Source organism: Leucoraja erinacea, chromosome 5 (assembly GCF_028641065.1).
Source record: "Leucoraja erinacea ecotype New England chromosome 5, Leri_hhj_1, whole genome shotgun sequence".
Taxonomy (NCBI): domain Eukaryota; kingdom Metazoa; phylum Chordata; class Chondrichthyes; order Rajiformes; family Rajidae; genus Leucoraja; species Leucoraja erinaceus.
Genome location: NC_073381.1, coordinates 93,219,265 through 93,242,394, shown reverse-complemented (window position 1 = coordinate 93,242,394; position 23,130 = coordinate 93,219,265). Strand labels below are relative to the sequence as shown.

General features: G+C 46.1%; 1 protein-coding gene across 1 annotated transcript in view; it reads right to left on the bottom strand.

Annotated features, from left to right (window-relative positions):
- lbr (lamin B receptor) overlaps positions 1-23,130 on the bottom strand; it is a 42,658-nt gene that overhangs the window by 10,536 nt on the left and 8,992 nt on the right. The window contains exons 2-9 of the mRNA XM_055636272.1: positions 11,338-11,505; positions 10,872-11,060; positions 5,730-5,822; positions 5,039-5,201; positions 4,511-4,707; positions 3,990-4,044; positions 1,231-1,425; positions 1,013-1,116 (exon numbers count right to left, since the gene is read on the bottom strand). Of these exons, the coding sequence (XP_055492247.1) occupies positions 1,013-1,116; positions 1,231-1,425; positions 3,990-4,044; positions 4,511-4,707; positions 5,039-5,201; positions 5,730-5,822; positions 10,872-11,060; positions 11,338-11,502 (1,161 nt within the window). The 5' untranslated portion in view covers positions 11,503-11,505. The remainder of the gene's footprint in view (positions 1-1,012; positions 1,117-1,230; positions 1,426-3,989; positions 4,045-4,510; positions 4,708-5,038; positions 5,202-5,729; positions 5,823-10,871; positions 11,061-11,337; positions 11,506-23,130) is intronic.

Below are 23,130 nucleotides of genomic sequence, written 5' to 3'. Positions count from 1 at the left end.
CAGGAAGGAAAGAGTAGGAATTAACGGGTCCTTTTCAGAATGGCAGGCAATGACTAGTGGGGTGCCGCTGGGTGGCAGTGTGAGCTGCGCGGAGGTTGCTATGAGGCTGCAGGGTGACTTGGATAGGTTGGGTGAGTAGGCAGAAGCATGGCAGATACAGTATAATGTGGATAAATGTGAGGTTAACCACTTTGGTGGCAAGAACTGGAAGGCAGATTATTATCTTAATGGTGTCAGATTAGGAGAAGGGTAGGTGCAATGAGACCTGGTTGTGCTTGTACGTCAGTCACTGAAAGTAAACATGCAGGTACAGCAGGCAGTGAAGAAAGTGAAGTTGGCCTTCATTGCAAGAGTATTTGAGTTTAGGAGCAAGGAGGTCCTATTACAGTTGTTCAGGGCCCTGGTGAGGCCACATCTAGAGTATTGTGTGCAGTTTTGGTCTCCTAATTTAAGGAAGGACATTATTGTGCAGCGTAGGTTCACCAGGTTAATTCCCAGGATGGCGGGACAATATGGTGAAAGAATAGGTCGACTGGGCTTGTATTTGCCGGAATTTAGAAGATGAGAGAGGATCTTATAGAAACATAAAATTCTTAGAGGATTGGACAAGGTAGATGCAGGAGAAATGATTCCGATGTTGGGAGAGTCCAGAACCAGGGGTCACAGTTTAAGAATAAGGGGTACACCATTTAGGACTGAGATGAAGGAAAACTTTTTCACCCATAGAGTTGTGAATCTGTGGAATTCTCTGCCAGTGGAGGCCAATTCACTGTATGTTTTCAAGAGAGTTAGATTTAGCTCTTAGGGCTAAGGGAATCAGGGATATGGGGGAAAAGTACTGTTCTGGATGATCAGCCATGATGATATTGATGGTGCTGGCACGAAGGGCCAAATGGCCTACTCCTGCACCTATTTTTTATGTTTCTATGTAACCAGAAAGATTTGCAAATATAATATTCAACAATACCACTTTGTGGTTTATAATTTCAGTTATCAGATGTTTTGAACTCACCCATCCAATCAAACCTGGGCGTAGCTCACAGAAGTACTTCAGATCAAAATTTCTAATGCGTGGATTCAATTCACGTCCAATGAAGAAGTCATAAACAAAGCTACCTACAAACCAAAGATAGATATTTCAAAGTTACAAATGGAAAAATCAGAAAAGTGGAAAGGAAATAGAATTAGATTCACTATTTCAACCGCTCTGTTCAATTCATAGCTGCTCACCAGAATTTCCTTCAGGTGCCAGTTCATCTGCAGGAACACGCCAGGAACGCACATACAAATAAATACTGAACACAAAGGCAAATATCATGGCAGAGACTGCAAGTTGTCGCAAGTAATCATGGATGTAGCTCAGATTCAGCTCATTGTATAGAGCAACTCCTACTGCCATAGCGCACATCAGAAAGGCATAGAATGCTGTAAGAGAAAATGGTCAATTAACATTTATACAAAGTTACACATGAATAAAAAATAATTATTGTATTATCCCTACATGCTTGTGTTAGATCCATACTGCATTAAGATTGGACTGCACTCACAGTCGGCAGTTCAGGGGTTATGTGAGGACACTTGGCACTTATGAAAATGTATTCTGGTGCATTATTGGCGACAATTTCCTATTTTCACTTTTCATTGCATTCAACTATATCTCTCTCACTTTGCTAATGGTACTGAGTCAGCCTTGTTGAAAAAAAATAGATTATTTTTGTCGGGCTTCAAAATTAATGGCCAACCACTTAATAACAGAGCACACGTGCATAAGATTAGTTTTGTAACGATGTAATGCACCATGGGACAAGGAACCTAGACCACATTGTTAATTAAGTGTTAAATTAGCCTGCTGGAATTCTAAAACTAGCCAGCTTTCCAGTTCAGTGCCATTGTGGTGCTGAAAGAGTTGTCAAAAGATGTGCAAGAGGAACCCAGAAAGGTCTTCATTATGGTTACACTTGACACCCTGCAGAGAAATGGGGATTGTTACCAAATTAACACAGCACTCGGGTTAACACCCACACACTACTCCTTGCTATATTACTGTGATCTCAGCCGTTATCTTATTCATGCCGACAATATTTCATCCTGGGCCCGTTGTCTGCCTAATTTTAAAGAATCAAACTACATTTGGGAGATTTACAATTCCACATGGCCATGCCTTTCCAAATTAACAAATTATATGGAGCAATCATTAATTTTGTAAAGAAACAGGTTGATACGCAGTCAAGAGGCAATCAGCTCTTCTTAATTGTAAGTTCTATGAATCAGTGAACCTATGACTGAAAATATAGAACTTAAAGAATCTTCAAAAGTTCTCCAGTTAAAAAAGCACAAAGAGAAACATGGTCAAAATTCAACATACAGTAGCTACAAAGGGAAACTAATCTATGAAGTTGATAAATGCAGAGCTTCTAATCACAAATGCATGCTCAAGAACCTCTGGATGGAAGAACCTAGAGCTCCCTCTACTGATTGCTACTGAGAGTTCAAGCTAAATTGCATCCATTTTAACGCAGACATTGGAGCAAAAGTACTAAATTGGCGTAAGGGAGATTACAACATTCTGAGATAGGAGCTAGGGACAATAAATTGGGAGCAACTGTTGTTGGGCAAATCCACATCATTCATTTGGGAGTAATTTAAAGACCAACAGAATTGAGTTCAGGACTGACATATTCCAGTGAGGAGGAGGAACAGAACAGCAAGGCAAAGGAACCAGATAGATTGTAAATTTGGTCAAAAAGAAAAAGCAAGCATATGCAAGGTTTAGAAAGATGATATCAGACAGGAGATTTGAAGAATATAAAGCAAACATGAAAGAACTCAAGCAAGCAGTTAGAAGAGTCAAAAGGGGCCATAACATTTTATTATAGTCTCAGACCACAAAGTGTTTGACGTCGTGGTATAATGGGCTGAGAAATGCCAAATGGAGTTTAATCTGATAAATGCAAGATGATGTGTATGAGAATACAAATGAGACTAGGACATCTACCATGGATGGTAGGGTCTAAGGGAATATTAGGGAATAGAGGAATTTCACAATACAGATCCTTGAAGATGGCAACACATAATACATACACACACACGTGTGTGTGTGTGTGTGTGTATAAGAAATGTGACATTGCATTGAATACAGCAGGAGATCATGCTTCTTACTAAAATTTGGTCAGCCCTCAGCTGGAGTACTGCGTGCAGTTCTGGTCGCCATGCTACAAGAAGAATATGATAAAGCTGGAGAGTGAGCAGAGGAGATTCACTGGGATTGCGCCTGGGACAGAGCAGTTCAGTTATGAGGAGTGATTGGTGAAGATGTGACTGTTCTCCCTGAAAGGGAATTGATAGAAGGGACGTGATTGAGGTAATAAAAGTATGAGGGACGATAGTGATTAGGTAGCCTGTAGATAATGTTTCTTCATATCAGAGGTAAATGAAACTAATAAACAACATGGATTCAGGCTAAGCAGGAAGAGATTTAGAGGAGATCTGAGGGTGGACCTTCTTCACCAAGGGTGTGGCGAGTATGTGGAATGCACTGACATGGTGGTTGAAGCTGTCGCATTTAACTAGCACCTATCTGAGCACTAGGATCGCCTGGGTATAGAGGGCTATAGACCAAGCGCGAGGAAAAGGCAGACGCATGACCACAGGTCAGCATGGCAAGTTAAGACGAATGGCCTGTCCCCGTGCTATATGATTATATGATTCCAGAGTGCATCAGCCCACCCGGAAAGTGGCATTTAATATTACAGTTTATAGTTAAATTATACTGCCCTCCAAATCAAAAATTGCTCTGCACATCATTCTCCAGGGAAGATGTGGATTAGAAAATTAAAAAAAACTGCTGGATTGATTCAAACAAGACAAGGAGGACAAGAATCACAGCATTACAGGAGTTGAACTTGATGCTATTTTAGAGATGGAAGATACTTTGGGATTTGAAGTCATTTCCCCATTCCCAATGTCTTTACCAACTCTGATTCACATACCATTGATTCTGTATTTAAGTGTCTTTCCATTTGCTAGTAGCACGCCATCAACAACCTGTAACAAACAATTAGAGAAATCAACAGACCAATCGAGGACTGTAAATGAAATTGGACCATATGAAAAGGAACAAATTTTAAAATAACAAATTGCTACTAAATAGGGAACCAACTTCTGGAAGGTAGATTGCAATAAGTGGTTGACCACAAAACTAACTGGGCAATCAATGTTAAAATCACAAAAGGCAAGTGGCTGCAACCAGTCGTTGTCCGATGGAGGTAGCTGCCAAATTTACTCATGAAGATTACTTCACTCATCTCTGCAACTGGATCCTAGACATCCTGACCAACAGGCAAGATAGTGAGAGGAGGGGGGGGGGGGGGGGGGGGGGGGAGATTGCTACATAACATTGTAGAATTCAATGCTCATCAGATAAAGAGAGGTGGAGCATGTAGTTTAATTCACAATAATTAACACAAGTACAATTATTTATAGAAAAAACACAGAGAAAAACCCAAATTACCTTCCCAATTGGCAAAAGATAAAGTAGTGCCTGAAAAAGGAACCACAGGACAAAGATGCCAAGGGCAGTACCATTCCATAGCGTCTGGAGAGCTGGGATTTGAGGTGGAAAACTGAGAATACTGGGATCCTTTTGTTCACACATCAACAGCAAGAGAATGAGGGTAGCCGGCAACAAAAATATCATGAAGGCAGCACCTAAAAGTAAAAGAGCAATTATTCTCCAAGACTTAATAGCAGAGTTCAGTAAAATTGTCTAAAGTGGAATTATTCACTGATCTGTCTAAAGGAGCATGCTTAACAATAAAAAAAAAAAGATTTTACAAGAGAAATAAAGTTATGTACCATTTACAGTTCTACGCTGATGAGAGAGTGCTGCAATCTATTAGCTTCCTTTGACAAAGCAAGGACAGAACAGAAACTACAGTGAGTGGCAACTCATTGAACCCTTGTTCAAGACATATTTGCAAGGGCAACATTTGATGGGTGGAGGAAATAAATGAGGTAAAAAAAAAGTTCTGGGTCTTACCAACACGCGTTCCAAACCCCTGCTCTTGGATCTGCACCACTTGTTTTTTAACATATAGGTGGCCATCCTTTGCATCCAGGTGTACAAATTTTGCCTCTTCCCCCTTGGCTTGCAGATTGCAAGGATCCAACTGATCGGTTACAACTTCTTTACAGGTCTTGTGCTACAGGAATGATGGAAAAGGCAGATAGCTATAACTGAAATATCGGATTCAGAAATGGCTGGAAAATTGTGCAGAGGTTTCATGCGATAAATTCTATCCTCTCCTGCTCTTTACTCCTGTCTCTCTCCCAGTTTCCTTTGCTGTAGCATGCTTCACTCCCACTGATCCTATTCCTACCACAAAGCTAATAGTTCAGCATCGTTCAACAGCTCCTCCTGCCTCTGGGCTTTCCACCCCTCTGCACACAGATCTCCACTACCTTTTTCTCCAATAACCCTACTCATTTAGGTCTTCGATCTCTCTTCTAACTTTCTCTTCATCGCCCTACCCACTTTCTCTACCCATCATTCCTTCAGCCATCAAGCCCATTATCCCCCCCCTACAACAGGAAAGCTGCATCAAGAGAGGAATGCAAGAACAATTGAGAAAGTAACTTATTAATGCTTAAACAGCTTATTAACGGATCACAGAATAACTTTCACTACTAGAAGTAGAGTTGTTCCATAGGCTGTAAACGGCAATTCCTACCTCAAAACGTCTGTAGATGCTCTTGTTCTTCTCTTTTTCATCTGGGTAGTCAGTCACATAGGTATTTTTGTTGTTGGTGTAGTTTTCCTGGACCTGCACATTTAAAAGGCATCAATGAAAGATTTAGAACTTAAGCATTTAATAAATGTATCAGTGATAAGTGTGCAGGAAATATAGCATCCATCACTTACACCTAACTGCAATGTAGTCCATCTCAGCTGAGTAGTAAAGACCTTCAGATGCTGGCTTAAATCGAAGATAGACACAAAAAGCTGGAGTAACTCAGCCGGATAGGCAGCATCTCTGGAGGGAAGGAATGGGCAACGTTTCAGGACTGATGAGTCTGAAGAAGGGTCTCGACCTGAAACGTCGCCCATTCCTTCTCTCCAGAGATGCTGTCTGTCCCACTAAGTTACTCCAGCTTTTTGTATCTACCTGGATCTTATCTACAATTCTTCATAAAATTAACAAATGCACGGGTGGAAATTCCCTTTTCTGCCTTGCAAGAGTCAGATGAGTCAGAGTCAGGGCTGCTGCTACAGAAAAAGCCCACAATACTGGGAACTGGAAATAGCTTTAGAGATCTAGGCAGAAGATGGAGATTCATATTGTTGCCGGAAATTCCACACATGTTAAACATAAACAGAGGGGGTTGCAGGGCATGCGCAGCAACATCAAAAGGCTAATATTTGTCTATCAAACAAATAAAGTCCCTGCTTCAACATTAATTAACCAAGTGGAGTCCAATGCATTGACCTCCCTGAATTTGCATTAAATTTCCAATATATAACCACCCCCTTCGCCCCACAAGAAACATTTGAACAAAACTGATTAGAAGAGGAGCAGGTTGAGGATCACTTGAAATACAGAAAATAGAAAGTAGGAATAAACATATCAGTTTTCAGGTTGGTAGGCTATGACTAAAGGTGTACCACAGGGAATGTCCCAAACCTCAGGCATTCACAATTACATAAATGATGGATGAGGGGAATAATTATAATATTTCCAAAAGTGCCGATGATACAAGAGTGGGCTGCGAGATACATTCAAGGAAATGCAGAGAAATTAAGTGAATGGGCAAGACTATATATTGTAGAAACAGAACAGTACAGTAACAAGCCCATTAGCCCACAATGTATGTGCTGAACATAAAGCCAATTTAAATACTCTCCTCTGCCTGCACGTCCACCTGTACCTCTCCATTCTCTGCGTATCCATGTGCCTATCTAAATGCCTCAAACTCCACTATCGTATCTGCTTCCACCAGCATCCTCGCAACTAGTTCCAGGCACCCTCCATCCTAGGTATTTTAAAAAAAACCATGCCTTGCACTTATCTAAACGTTACCCCTCTCAACTTAAAGCTATGTTCTCTAATCTTGACATCTTCACCCTGGGGGAAAAAAAGGTTCTGACCGTCTAAAAGAGATAACAGGATAAAGATAGAAGAAGCACAAAATGTGAAGCTAGAGGAAGGAATACAGGTGGAAGGGTACTTTTAGACTTTAGAGATACTGCACGGAATCAGGCCATCAGTCCATCGAGACCGCGGCAACCAGTGATCACTCTGTACACTAACACTATCCTACACACTAGAGATAATCTACAATTTTACAGAAGTCAATTACCCTACAAACAGTTGGGACACGGGGAAGGGGAAAGGAAGGAATGGATGCATAACCTGTTGGAGCACAGCAAGAGAGAGGGGAAAATAAGTGGGGTGGAGAGGATGTTTGTAGGTTAATTACCTAAAATTGGAGAATTAAATGTTCATACCATTGTTTTGAAAGCTACCCAAGCAGAATATGAGGTGCTGTTTCTCCAGTGTGCACGTAGCCTCACTCTGGCAACGGAGGCAGCCCAGGACAGAAAGGACAGTATGGGAAGGGGAGTTAAAATGGTTAGCAACTGAGAGATCCAGCACCAAAGATGGGGTCTTCCATTCTAAGACATTTGGGATATGCTCATAAATATGGATTTCTCCCCTGCTGTCGTTATGGATTCCTCACCCACGTCTCCTCCTTGCTTACAACCTAATTGTATGAACATTAAATTCTCCAATTTTTGGTACCCAACCAACCTACAAACGCCCCTGCCTTCCCTGTGCCTTACCTGGATGTGTACCCATTGCTCCCTTTCCCCTTCCACCCCGTATCCACTTCCACCTATACCCCTTCCTCTGGCTTCACCAATTATTTTTTTCTTGTGTCTTCTATCTTTCTCACACCTTTTATTTTTTTCATCTCTGACTTCAGTCCAACCATTCACCAATCAATCCACCTCTCATGTGCCAGCCTTTGTCTCGCCCCACCTCTCTTCCAGGTTTCTTCCGGCTCCTACTGTTGCATCTCCAGTCACATTTTAGAAAATCTAACCATCGGCTTATGCTCCTTCTCTCTGCTTAGAAGCAGAACATGAAGAACAAGTATCCAGGGCAGTCTTTTTGAGCTGGTCGGATGAATTGTAATTGTAATTGTAAATCTTTATTGTCATTTCCCGAGTATTCGCATACTCAGAGGAAACAAAAAAACGTTTCTCAACCAGTGTCCATTCAGTTTTCGTTACAAAATAAATAGCAATTAAAGTTAAAATACATGTCATGAACAAATTAACCCTCTAATAACATTCAATAACATTCAACAGCCGTTCCGACCGGCAGCGGGATGTTTGTGCGCGATACTTGGCAGGGGTGAAAGTTCATTTAGCAGTCTTATAGCCTGTGGGAAGAAGCTGAGGAGCATCCTGCTGGTTTTGCAGCTGATGCTCCTGTACCTCTTCCCAGATGGGAGGATGGTGAAAAAGTCATGCGATGGGTGGTAAGGGTCTTTGATGATGGAGATGGCTCTGTTGATGCATCTCTTCTTGTATATGTCCAGCAGGAAGGGGAGTGGAGCACCAATAATCCTGCTTGCGGTCATTACACATCGCCTGGGGTGGGATGTAAATTGCAGTCAGGATAGCCTAAATGACTGTGCAGGTCCATATTCAAGGACTCAGTGGTTAACCTAAATATGTGCATCACTGTCTTCAGACTTCATAGGTGTGTAGAGGACTGCATACCTGATAAGTCAATCTGAATGTTCCCCAAAAGAAAACCATGGAGGAACCATAAAATTCACTTCCTAGTGAAGTCCGAGGCTTTCACATCAGGTGATCCCAACATGTACAGAAAATCTAAGTATGACTTTCACAAAGCCTTCATAGATGCCAAGAGACAATTCTGGACCAAGCTAGAGTCCCAGGATAATCACATTTCCAAATTGTAGCAGTAGCTGAATGCTACAATGGGCTACAAAGTTGTAGGGCAGAATTGCAAGCAACTATGCATAATTATACTATACACATGACGATGCAGCCAAATTCGACTCCAACTATATTAATAAGTCTGCAGATGTCACCTTCATTGTGAGCCAGATCTCAAACAATTATGAGACAGAGTACAGGAAGAAAATAGAGAATACAAAGTACAAGAAAATAGAGAAGAAAGGGTATCTAGCCAACAACCTCCCCCTCAGTGTCAGCAAAACACAAAAAGGAGCTGGTTACTGACTTCAGGAAATGGAGTGTACACACCCCAGACTTTATCAATGGTGCTGAAGTAGAGATGGCAAGAACATCAAGTGCAAACATCACCATTTGTCTTGGTTCAACCACATTAATACCACAGCCAAGAAAGTACAGCGATGCCTCTACTTCCTTAGGAGACTAAGAAAATTCCAATTACTCATATGGGTTTCTACAGATCCAGCAGAGAAAGCATCCCATTGGATGCATCACAGCTTGGTATAGCAACTGCTCTGCCCAAGACTGCAAGAAATTGTGGAGTTGTGAATGCAGACTAGTCCATCACGCACACAGACCTCCCTCCCCCCCCCCCCCCCCCCCCCCCCCCCCACCTCCCACCTCCAAAATACTCAATCTACACTTTGCGTCTTGGGAAAACAGTACAGTCAAGAACTACTCATACCCCAGTGATTTTCTGTTCTCCCATCTCCTGTCATGCAGAAACAAATGCTTAAAAACAGATACCACCAGATTGAACAAAAGCTTGTTATCAGATTGGTGTGTGGATCTCTCAAAAGCTGGGATGAATTCTTGATTTTCCAATCTACCTTGTTGTAGTGTCTGCACTTTTATTGGCACTTCCTCTGCAGCTGTAAAGCTACATTCTGCACCATTTTCTTCTTTTTGCACCAGCTGATGTACATAGTTTGATTTTTTTGGGTATGTTTTTCACTGCATCAGAGTAGGCATGATCAAGTCACTTTTATTTCTATAGCATATTTAAAAAACAACTCTCTTTGGCCAAAGTGCTTTACATTGGTGGAGGTACTAACGTTATACAACATTGGTTCATAGATTAAGTACATACATAAATACATACATATAACCCTCCCTCAGAGGATGTCAAGAAAGGCTTGAGAATAAAGATGAGTTTTAAGTCTCGACTTAAAGGAGTCGATAGAGGGGGCAGTTCTGATGGGAAGAGGGATGCTGTCCCACAGTCTAGGAGCTGCAAGCGCAAAGGCGTGGTCGCCCCTGAGCTTATGCCTAGACCGCGGGATGTTCAGTAACCCCAAGTCGGCCGATGAGGGACAAGATCTGCTACGACCCACTCCTGCTTTTAATTTTTATGTTACCGCCCCTTATTGTCCATGTCTTCAGTGTTTCCCCACATTTTCTAAGTCTGACACCTTCGGTCAATCCTCGTTCCTATTCTCCCACTAAGATTCTCACCACAACCAGCTCTCTGACCCACTCTCAACCTTATGCCCTCATATGTCACAATAACAGTGTTTGACAAAGTATCAGGCCTCATGCATCAGAATAACAGAATCCCTCCTTCAGAAAGTCAGAAGAAATTATACCAGTGATATCCATTGGTTTGGGCTCTCCTACTTTAGACCAATTTATATCTAACAAAATACAACAAGTCGTCACAATTTCAGCCAGCCCTCCAACAGTTATCCAATTTGCAAAATAAGCAAGCGTGGATGTGCTTTGATAGAGTGAGTTGAACTTCCACCTGCATTTCCTCCACACATTTAACTTTAAATGAACTTCAGTAATTGTGGATTTAATTCATACACACATGGACAGACCCAAAAGTCTATATAGTTTAAAATGAATTAATCCCACATACCTGATAAACAGGTTTACTTAAGTCTTCATTTTGCACTTCCTCGTTCTCCACTTGTTTCCTAGATTCTCTGTCACGGGAGTTTGAGTGCTTGGGTGTCTGAGTCCTAGCAGGAGACCGTGATCGAGAGCGACTGCGCTGTCGGGAATTTGACCTTGAACTGCTTCTTTTTCGTTTAAAATAACTTATAGGCTAAAAGTAAAAAAATGGAATGTTATTAACTATTACATGTCTAAATTCTTAGCTTTGACATTTTTTAAACTTACTTTTTACATTTGAGTTAAAGCATTCACATTTTACTTCCAAATCCATTCGAAAATGACTCGCATACCATTTCTAGAAAATGTTATAAATCTTGTTTGGGATGACCACGCTTCAACTACGTATCAACCCAAGCAAGCATAACCCAACCACCATGAAGCCGACACCTGCAGCACCATCACCATCAGGAGGAATAACGCAGTCTTACCTTAATATCATTTTCTTTTAGGCTCAGTTCAGTCCCATCCTTGTACTTTACTGTATACAACTGAGTGTTCTTGTTGTAACTTGTCACTTGCACCTCGTAGTAGAGATGACCCCCTGGCCAACGGCCCATTACTATTTCACCATCTGGAAAGGTTTTGGCTGGCATTCTCTGCACATCAAATATATGTGATCATTAGTGTGGTTAAACAGAAGAATTAAAAAAATTCTGGACAATGATCACAATCACTTCCTTCAATCAGAATAGAACCATTGGCTACAAATGAACAAAGAGTTAACAGCAAAGCGGGTTGTACAACATATTTAGATTTTCAAAAGATCTCTGATAATGTACCGTATAATAAACTATTGAACATTCTCAAGGGCAATTAGGGTAGGGACAAACATTTAAATACTAGCTCCACCTGTGAATCCCACATCCATTGAATGAATGTAAAAAGGTACCCAACACCAGAATCCCAAAATAAACACCTCCATTCTGAGTTCTATCAAGGGAAGAAACTACCAAAGGAATAAAGCAGATTCAAGGATAATGTCATTAAACTGGAAAGAGTGCAAAATAGATTTGAGGATATTACAAGGTCTGGAGGGATTGAGTTACTAGGAGAGACTAGACAGGCTGGGCCTTTTCATCCCGAAGCATAGGAAACCAAGACATTACCTTATGGGCGTGAATAAAATCTGAGAGGCAGAGAGGGGGAGAGGCAGAGAGAGAGAGGGGGAGAGGCAGAGAGAGAGGGGGAGAGGCAGAGGGGGAGAGGCGGGGTTGTGTGTGTGTGTGTGTGTGTGGGTGTGTGTGCGTGCGTGCGTGCGTGCGTGCGTGCGTGCGTGCGTGGTGTGTGTGTGTGTGCGTGCGCGCACGCGCGCGCGCTGGGCCTCACTCTGACAATTGAGGAGGCCCAGGATAGAATGTCAATGTGGGAATGGGAGACACCATTTACCCACCGGGAGACCAGGCAGGTTTAGGCAAACTGACTGCAAGAGGGGAACCCCCGTCCCCTAAAGAATGAGGACATCTCCGATGCCCTGGTATGGAACACCTCATCTTGGGTGCAGATGTGGCTTAGACGCAGGAATTGGGAGTAGGGGGATAGAATCTTTGCAGGAGGCAGTGCAGGAAGAAGTGTACACTATATAGCTGTGGGAGTCAATAGGTTTATAATAGCTGTCAGTCTACTGTCTCTCTCCTGTGAGATCAAGAAACAGTAGTGAGATATCAGAGATGGTCCAAGTGAACTTGAGTGCAGGATGGTGAGCTTAAGGGCTTGTTTCCATGCTGTAGCTCTGGGGAAAAAACAGGTAGGTAGATCGGAAGTTAATAAATGAAATCGGGAAGTAGCTTTTAGGGGCTGTAGATGTAGTCTACATGGACTTCAACAAGGCCTTTGATAAAGTGTCACATGGTAGGTTGCTCTGGAAGGTTAGATCACATGAGATCGATCCAGGGAGAGCTAGCTAGGTGGGTACAGAAGATAGACACAAAATGCTGGAGTAACTCAGCGGATCAGGCAGCATCTCTAGAGAAAAGGAATGGGTGACATTTTGGGTCGAGACCCTTCATGAGACAGGATACAGTGAATACAGAATTGGCTTTGTAGGAGAAAGCAGAGGGTGTGATGAAAGGTTGCCTTTCAGACAAGAGGCCGTGATTAGCAGTGTACTGAGCAATTGGTGCTGGACCCAATGCTGTTTGTCATCTATATCAAATGATTTGGATGCGAATGTACAAGGCACAATCAGTAAATTTGTAGATAACTCTAAAATAAGTGTATTGTAGACAATGAAGATGATTATCAAGTATTACAACAGGATCATGATCAGTTGGACAAGTGGGCCAAGGAATATAAAATTAGGTTTAAGTAAGGTACTGCATTTTGGAAAGTCAAACTATTGCGGGAGTGCTGTACATTGCTCCCTGAAAGTATACAGGGAGGTGCAGGCATGGAATGTTGCCCTTCAAAAGTTGGGATGTTACGTCTTCTTCTTGCTTATGGCGTGCACAGCCTAAAGTTGTAGGACAACTTGTTCTATATGATCTTATTTGATTGTGCATGCGATTTTTGAGATTATGAGGTCAATCTCTATCGGAATATGTAAAAATGTCCCTGTTCGCGCATCGGGTTTTCGAGGAGATGTGAATCACATACGAACACATACATCCACACACAAATATATACATCCACATCCAAGATCAGAGTTTTATATAATAACTAGACCAAGTGCAGACCCGTTGGGTCCGTTCCCCCAACACGCGTTTGCTGGGCAAACGGGACATCATGGGGTATCATATTCGGGGTTTAGATGGGGCATCATATTCGGCATGACTGAATTGGGCAGCAGGGTCTGTTTCCAAGCTGTATGATTAAGACTTCCACAATGTATGGTGTTTCATGCTTTCTTGAACATAATCTAAATATTTGAGATACAATGATAAGCGATTTTCTGAGAAATTTGAGATGGATCTCAAGCATCACAACGGGAATCCATCAGCTGTGCCTGTGCAGTTGAGGGGCTATGGGTGAGGGTTGCGTTGGGGGAACGTGGCCCAATGGGTCCCACTTGGTCTAGTAAGTATTTAAAAAACAATTTTAAAAGCATTATTTTTAAACATTACTAGACCAAGTACAGACCCGTTGGGTCTGTTTCCCCAACGGCGTTTGCAGAGGGGCGGGGGGGGGGGGTGAGAAGAGGGGAGGGAGAGGAGGAAACGGGATAGATTTGGGAGGGAAAGGAGAGCGTGGTAGGGGGTGAGAGATGGGGAGAGAGCTTTGGGGGAGGGGGGGATGGGGAGGGAGGGATGGGGAGAGGGGTGGGGGGGAAAGAGGGGAAAGAGTGGGGAGGGAGAGTGGAGGGGAAGGGGAGAGAAGTGGAAGAGTGGGGAGGGACGAGGAGAGGGGGGGTAGCGGGAGTGATGGAAGAGGGACAGAGGGATAGGGGAAGGGGGGGTAGAGAGGGAAGGGGGTGGGGGAGAGAGGGATGGGAGAGGGGTGAGGAAAGGGGAGGAGAGAGTGGGAGAGAAGTGGAAGAGTGGGGAGGGGAGGGAGGGGTAGAGAGGTAGCGGGAGTGGTAGAAGAGGGACAGGGGAGTGGTGGTGGAAGAGGGACAGAGGGGGTAGGGGAAGGGAGAGTGGAAGGGAGGGGAAGAGATATGGGGGGGGTGGGGTAAGGGGGTAGAAGTGGAAGAGTGGGGAGGCAGGGGTAGGGGGAGTGGTGAAAGAGGGACAGAGGGGTAGGGGAAGGGGTGGAGGAGAGAGGGGAAGGAGGGGAAGAGAGATGGGTGGCAGAGGGAGAGGGGTGAGGAGAGGGAAACATAAAAACATAGAAATTAAGTGCAGGAGTAGGCCATTCGGCCCTTCGAGCCTGCACCGCCATTTAATATGATCATGGCTGATCATCCAACTCAGTATCCCGTACCTGCCTTCTCTCCATACCCCCTGATCCCCTTAGCCACAAGGGCCACATCTAACTCCATCTTAAATATAGCCAATGAACTGGCCTCAACTACCTTCTGTGGCAGAGAGTTCCAGAGACTCACCACTATCTGTGTGAAAAATGTTTTCCTCATCTCAGTACTAAAGGATTTCCCCTTTATCCTTAAACTGTGTCCCGCTTGTCCTGGACTTCCCCAACATCGGGAACAATCTTCCTGCATAAGCCAAATGCAATTCAGGACTTTTCTCTTCACAAGCAAAGTCAGAATAACGGTTAGTGAAGAATTCGAATAATCGCTGAGCGTTCAGATGCTGCGCGCATATCCTGCACCAAAGGGGGGGGGGAGCGTGTGTCGTCACATCCAAAGATCCTGTAGTGGAGAGCTCCGCTATAAGATCTTTGGTCACATACTAAGCACGCGCCTCCACAAACAGATGAGCGTCTTCTTGAATGGAGAGCGCGTGGCCGCCTCCACAAACAGTCACACACACTGTGGACCCGCCCCCACAAAAAATATTGTGTGAGGAAGGGGAGGACAAGGAGGGTGGGGGGGGAGAGAGGGGGATGAGGGGAGGGGGGGGAGGGGGAGAAGAGGGGGAGGAGAGGATGGGGGAGAGAGGTGGCAGAGAGGTGAGGGGTGGGAGCGGGCGTGCATGAGTCGAGAGACGAGAGAAGGGCAGAGAGAGAGAGAGAGAGGCTTGTACAACAACAAAAGAGCTGGATAAACTCAGCGGGTGCAGCAGCATCTATGGACCGAAGGAAAAGGGCAACGTTTTTGGCCGAAACCCTTCTTCCGGGTTTTCGGCCAAAAACGTTGACCATTCAATTCGCTCCATAGATGCTGCCGCACCCGCTGAGTTTATCCAGCTTTTTTTATGTCTACCTTCGATTTTCCAGCATCTGTAGTTCCTTCTTAAAGACAGAGACTGTGCACGGTAAGGGAATGGGGAGGGAGAGGGGGAAGAAGGTGGAGGGAGGGGGAGAGTGGGATGGGAGGGGGAGAGAAGTTGGGGGGAGAGAAAGAGGGAAGGAGGGAGGGGGGGGGAGAGAAGTGGAAGAGTGGGGAGGGGAGGGAGGGAGGGGGAGAGGGGTAGCAGGAGTGGTGGCAGAGGGACAGGGGGAGTGGTGGAAGAGGGACAGAGGGGGTAGGGAAGGGGTGGGGGAGAGAGGGGAAGGGAGGAGGAGACAGGGGTGGAGGAGGGAGAGGGGTGGGGGGGAAGGGAGAGAAGTGGGAGAGGGAGGGGTAGGGGGAGTGGTGGAAGAGGGACAGAGGGGAAGGGGGTGGGGGAGAGATGGAAGGGGGTGGGGTAGAGAGGGGAGGGGTGGGGGAGAGAGGGATGGGAGAGGGGGTGAGGAGAGGGAGAGGTGGAGGAGAGAAGGGGGGGGGGGAGAGAAGTGGAAGAGTGGGGAGGGAGGGAGGGGTAGCGGGAGTGGTGGAAGAGGGACAGGGGAGTGGTGGAAGAGGGACAGAGGGGTAGGGGAAGGGGTGTGACAGGGGGGTTAGAAAGAGGGGTGAGGGAGGGAGAGGGGTGGGGTAAGGGGAGAGAGAAGTGGGAGAGTGGGGAGGGAGGGGTAGAGGGACTGGTGGAAGAGGGACAGAGTGGTAGGGGAAGGGGCGGGGGTAGAGAGGGAAGGGGTGGGGTAGAGAGGGAAGGGGGGTGGGGGAGAGAGGGATGGGTGGGAGAGGGAGAGGAGAGAGGGAGAGGGGTGAGGAGAGGGAAAACAGAGAAACATAGAAATTAAGAGCAGGAGTAGGCCATTCGGCCCTTCTAGCCTGCACCACCATTCAATATGATCATGGCTGATCATCCAACTCAGTATCCTGTACCTGCCTTCTCTCCATACCCCCTGATCCCTTTAGCCACAAGGGCCACATCTAACTCCATCTTAAATATAGCCAATGAACTGGCCTCAACTACCTTCTGTGGCAGAGAGTTCCAGAGACTCACCACTATCTGTGTGAAAAATGTTTTCCTCATCTCAGTACTAAAGGATTTCCCCTTTATCCTTAAACTGTGTCCCGCTTGTCCTGGACTTCCCCAACATCGGGAACAATCTTCCTGCATCAGACAAATGCAATTCAGGACTTTTCGCTTCACAAGCAAAGTCAGAATGACGGTTAGTGAAGAATTCGAATAATCGCTGAGCGTTCTCTATGGCAACAATGTATTCGAGCATTGGGCATTGTGGCATCACACGATGGAACATTCATCAGGTGCTGGGGCTCCTGCAAAGGCATATGTAAATGAATCCATTCCGATTGGACATCTGTGAGCATTGGGCATTGTGACATCACACGATGGAACGTTCACCAGGAGCTGGTCCTGGTGCTGATTCTATGGGTGAGAAGCCAGTTTATTTTTGAAATATTGTGTAAGGGGGGGTGAAGGATTTGATTAAAAACGTGTACTTAAACACGACGAAATGTAATGAGAAGCGGATACTTAGAAAGAAAAGCGAAATCTCTACCGAAATGGAAAAGATGTCGGCGATTCTGCGTCCGGTTTCGGAGTTGCAGGGAATCAAAGGAAGAAACGCAGCCGGAAGCCGTACATGCAAATGGATCCATTCCGATTGGACGTCTGCGAGCATCGGGCATTGTGACATCGCACGGCGGGAACGAATCGAAAGGTAGGAAGGGCGCCGTACGGCAGGCGGTCGGATGGGACGAGAGTTTTATATATATACTAGACCAAGTGCAGACCCGTTGGGTCTGCTCCCCCAATGGTGTGATCCCCCAAACCAATATTCCACCATGCACCCGTCTCCTCCAATGGAACTGAAGCCGTTCCCAAAAGTAAGATTCCAGCACTGCCCTGCCAAATCCAATGGCACCTCCCCTGCCTGCTGCAGTGAAAAGTTCAGTGTTCCTGTCTTGCAACTTTGTTTCGAAGTGTGTTGGAAGCTGGCATGTAAATGGAGAAGCCTGTTTATTTTTGAAATACTTGGGGGTTGGTGGGGGAGGGGGGGAGAAGGATTTGATTAAAAACGTGTACTTCAACACGACGAAATGAAATGAGGAGCGGATACTTAGAAAGAAAAGCGAAATCTCTACCGAAATGGAAAATATCTCTGAGATTGAGCGTCTGGATTGGGCGTGGCAATGAATCAAAGGAAAAAATGCAGCCGGCAGCCGTACATGCAAATGAATCCATTCCGATTGGACATCTGCGAGCATCGGCCATTCCGATTGGACATCTGCGAGTATCGGGCACGAATCGAAAGGCAGGAAGGGCTCCGGACGGCAGTCGGTCGGATGGCCCCAGAGTTGTATAGATATACTAGACCAAGTGCAGACCCGTTGGGTCTGCTCCCCCAATGGTGTGATCCCCCAACCCAATATTCCACCATGCACCCGTCTCCTCCAATGGAACTGAAGCCGTTGCCAAATGTAAGTTTCCAGCACTCCCCCGCCTCCCTCAATTGCACCTCCCCTGCCTGCTGCAGCAGTGAAAAGTTCAGTGTTCCTGTCTTGCAACTTTGTTTCGAAGTGTGTTGGAAGCTGATAGGAAGGTGCAGCCGTCAACGAATCAAAAGGCAGGAAGGGATCCGTACTGCAGGCGGATGGATGGATTTGAGTTTTATATATTAACTAGACCAAGTGCAGACCCGTTGGGTCTGCTCCCCCAATGGTGTGATTCCCCCAACCCAATATTCCACCATGCACCCGTCTCCTCCAATGGAACTGAAGCCGTTGCCAAATGTAAGTTTCCAGCCCTCCCCTGCCTCCCTCAATTGCACCTCCCCTGCCTGCTGCAGCAGTGAAAAGTTCAGTGTTCCTGTCTTGCAACGTTGTTTCGAAGTGTGTTGGAAGCTGATAGGAAGGAGCAGCCGTCAACGAATCAAAAGGCAGGAAGGGATCCGTAAAGAGGGAAGGGGGTGGGGGAGAGTGGGATGGGTGGGAGAGGGAGAGGGAGGGGGAGAGGGGTGAGGAGAGGGAAACATAGAAATTAAGTGCAGTAGTAGGCCATCCGGCCCTTTGAGCCTGCACCACCATTCAATATGATCATGGCTGATCATCCAACTCAGTAACCTGTACCTGCCTTCTCTCCATACCCCCTGATCCCTTTAGCCACAAGGGCCACATCTAACTCCCTCTTAAATCTAGCCAATGAACTGGCCTCAACTACCTTCTGTGGCGGAGAATTCCAGAGATTCACCACTCTCTGTGTGAAACATGTTTTTCTCATCTCTGTCCTAAAGGATTTCCACCTTATCTTTAAACTGTGACCCCTTGTTCTGGACTTCCCCAACATCTGGAACAATCTTCCTGCATCTAGCCTGTCCAACCCCTTAAGAATTTTGTACGTTTCTATAAGATTTGCCCTCAATCTTCTAAATTCTAGCGAGTACAAGCCGAGTCGATCTTGTCTTTCTTCATATGAAAGTCCTGACATCCCAGGAATAAGTCTGGTGAACCTTCTCTGTACTCCCTCTATGGCAAGAATGTCTTTGAGCATTGGACATTGTGACATCACACGATGGAACGTTCAGCGGGTGCTGGTGCTGATTCTATGGGTGAGATGCCAGGTTTTTTTTTTTTTAATATTGGGAGGGGGGGGAGAAGGATTTGATTAAAAATGTGTACATAAATACGACAAAATGTAATCAGGAGTTTCTATAAGATCCTCCCTCAATCTTCTAAAATCTAGCGAGTACAAGCCGAGTCTATCCAGTCTTTCTTCATATGAAAGTCCTGACATCCCAGGAATCAGTCTGGTGAACCTTAACCATATAACAATTACAGCACGGAAACAGGCCATCTCGACCCTTCTAGTCCGTGCCGAACACATAATCTCCCCTAGTCCCATATACCTGCGCTCAGACCATAACCCTCCATTCCCTTCCCATCCATATAACTATCCAATTTATTTTTAAATGATAAAATCGAACCTGCCTCCACCACCTTCACTGGAAGCTCATTCCACACAGCTACCACTCTCTGAGTAAAGAAGTTCCCCCTCATGTTACCCTTAAACTTCAGTCCCTTAATTCTGAAGTCATGTCCCCTTGTTTGAATCTTCCCTCCTCTCAGTGGGAAAAGCTTTTCCACGTCAACTCTGTCTATACCTCTCATAATTTTATAAAACCTCTATCAAGTCCCCCCTTAACCTTCTGCGCTCCAAAGAATAAAGCCCTAACTTGTTCAAAACCTTTCTCTGTAACTTAGTTGCTGAAACCCAGGCAACATTCTAGTAAATCTCCTCTGTACTCTCTCTATTTTGTTGACATCCTTCCTATAATTAGGCGACCAAAATTGTACACCATACTCCAGAATTGGCCTCACCAATGCCTTGTACAATTTTAACATTACATCCCAACTTCTATACTCAATGCTCTGATTTATAAAGGCCAGCACACCAAAAGCTTTCTTACCCACCTATCTACATGAGATTCCACTTTCAGGGAACTGTGCACAGTTATTCCCAGATCCCTCTGTTCACCTGCATTCTTTAATTCCCTACCATTTACCATGTAATTCCCTACCATTTACCATGTAATTCCCTACCATTTACCATGTAAGAGGAGAGAAGTGTGAGAGTGGGGAGGAAGGGGTAGAGAGACTGGTGGAAGAGGGACAGAGTGGTAGGGGAAGGGGGAGGGGTAGAGAGGGAAGGGGGGTGGGGGAGAGAGAGAGATGGGTGGCAGAGGGAGAGGGGTGAGGAGAGGGACACATAGAAACATAGAAATTAAGTGTAGGAGTAGGCCATTCGGCTCTTCGAGCCTGCACCATTCGCCATTCAATATGATCACGGCTGATCATCCAACTCAGTATCCCGTACCTGCCAGGTGACATCCCAGGAATCAGCGGATTTATGTTTTATATATTAACTAGACCAAGTGCAGACCCGTTGGGTCTGTTTTCCCAACAGCGTTTGCGGGGGGGGGGGGGGGGGGGGGGGGGGGGAGTAGGGGCTGCGGCATCACATTCAAATTAACCACCCCCCAAACTCACAGGTGGGGGGAGGGGGGGGGGGGTGGGTGGGTGAGAAGAGGGGAGGGAGGGGAGGGGGAGGAGGAGGAAACATGACAGATTGGGAGGGAAAGGAGAGCGGGGTAGGGGGTGAGATAGTGCGATGGGGAGAGAGATGTGGGGGAGGGGGGGATGGGGAGGGAGGGGAGGAGGGGGGGAGGGGGGTGGAGGGAGAGACGGGAAATAGTGGGGAGTGCGAGGGAGGAGGAGAGGGGTAGGAGGAAGGGGGTGGGGGGAGAGAGGAGGGGGGGGTGGGGTAGAGAGGGAAGGAGGGTGAGGGAGAGAGGGTGAGGGAGAGAGGGAGAGGGGTGAGGGAGAGGGGTGAGGAGAGGGAGAGGGGTGAGGAGAGGGAAACATAGAAATTAAATGCAGTAGTAGGCCATTCGGCCCTTCGAGCCTGCACCGCCATTCAATATGATCAAGGATGATCATCCAACTCAGTATCCTGTACCTGCCTTCTCTCCATACCCCCTGATCCCTTTAGCCACAAGGGCCACATCTAACTCCCTCTTAAATATAGCCAATGAACTGGCCTCAACTACCTTCTGTGGAAGAGAATTCCAGAGATTCACACACTCTCCGTGTGAAAATTTTTTTTCTCATCTCGGTCATAAAGGATTTCCCCCTTATCCTTAAACTGTGACCCCCTGTTCTGGACTTCCCAAACATCTGGAACAATCTTCCTGCATCTAGCCTGTCCAACCCCTTAAGAATTTTGTAAGTTTCTATAAGATCCCCACTCAATCTTCTAAAATCTAGCGAGTACAAGCCAAGTCTATCCAGTCTTTCTTCATTTGAAAGTCCTGACATCCCAGGAATCAGTCTGTTGAACCTTCTCTGTACTCCCTCTATGGTCTGTTTCCCCAACGGCGTTTGCGGGGGGGGGTGAGAAGAGGGGAGGGAGGAGGAGGAAACGGGATAGATTTGGGAGGGAAAGGAGAGCGGGGTAGGGGGTGAGGGATGGGGAGAGAGCTTTGGGGAGGGGGGATGGGGAGGGAGGGGAGCAGGGTGGGGATGGGGAGAGGGAGGGGGGGGGGGCAAAGAGAGGGGGGAGGGAGGAGGAGGAGGGGTAGCGGGAATGATGGAAGACGGACAGAGGGATAGGGGAAGGGTGGGAACAGGGGGGAGAGAAGGTAGGGGGTGGGGTAGAGATGGAAGGGGGGGGGGGTGGAGAGGGATGGTAGAGAGGGGGTGAGGAGAGAGAGGGAGAGGAGTGGGAGAGAGAGGGGGAAGAGTGGGGAGGGGGGAGGGGGTAGAGGGGTAGTGGGAAGTGGTAGAAGAGGGGACAGAGGGGTAGGGGGAAGGGGGTGGTGGTGGTAGAGAGGGAAGGGGGTGGTGGTAGAGAGGGAAGGGGGGTGGGGGAGAGAGAGATGGGTGGCAGAGGGAGAGGGGTGAGGAGAGGGACACATAGAAACATAGAAATTAAGTGCAGGAGTAGGCCATTCGGCCCTTCGAGTCTGCACCGCCATTCAATATGATCACGGCTGATCATCCAACTCAGTATCCCGTACCTGCTTTCTCTCCATACCCCCTGATCCCCTTAGCCACAAGGGCCACATCTAACTCCCTCTTAAATATAGCCAATGAACTGGCCTCAATTACCCTCTGTGGCAGAGAGTTCCAGAGATTCAACACTCTCTGTGTGAAAAAAGTTCTTCTCATCTCGGTTTTAAAGGATTTCCCCCTTATCCTTAAGCTGTGACCCCTTGTCCTCGACTTCCCTAACATCGGGAACAATCTTCCTGCATCAGACAAATGCAATTCAGGACTTTTCACTTCACAAGCAAAACCAGAATGACAGTTAGTGAAGAATTTGAATAATCACTGAGCGTTCTCTATGGCAACAATGTATTTGAGCATTGGGCATTGTGACATCACACGATGGAACGTTCACCATGGGCTGGGCTCCTGCAAAGGCATATGTAAATGAATCCATTCCGATTGGACATATGTGAACATTGGGCATTGTGACATCACACGATGGAACATTCACCATGGGCTGGTGCTGCTTCTGTGGGTGAGAATCCAGTTTCTTTTTGAAATATTGAGGTGGTGGGGGGGGGGGGGGGTGAAGGATTTGATTAAAAAAGTGTACTCAAACACGACGAAATGTAATGAGGAGCGGATACTTAGAAAGAAAAGCGAAATCTCTACCGAAATGGAAAAGACGTCGGCGATTCTGCGTCCGGTTTCGGAGTTGCGGAGAATCAAAGGAAGAAACGCGGCCGGAAAGCCGTACATGCAAATGGATCCATTCCGATTGGACGTCCGCGAGCATCGGGCATTGTGACATCGCACGGCGGGAACGAATCGAAAGGCAGGAAGGGATCCGTACTGCAGGCGGACGGACGGATTTGACTTTTATATATTA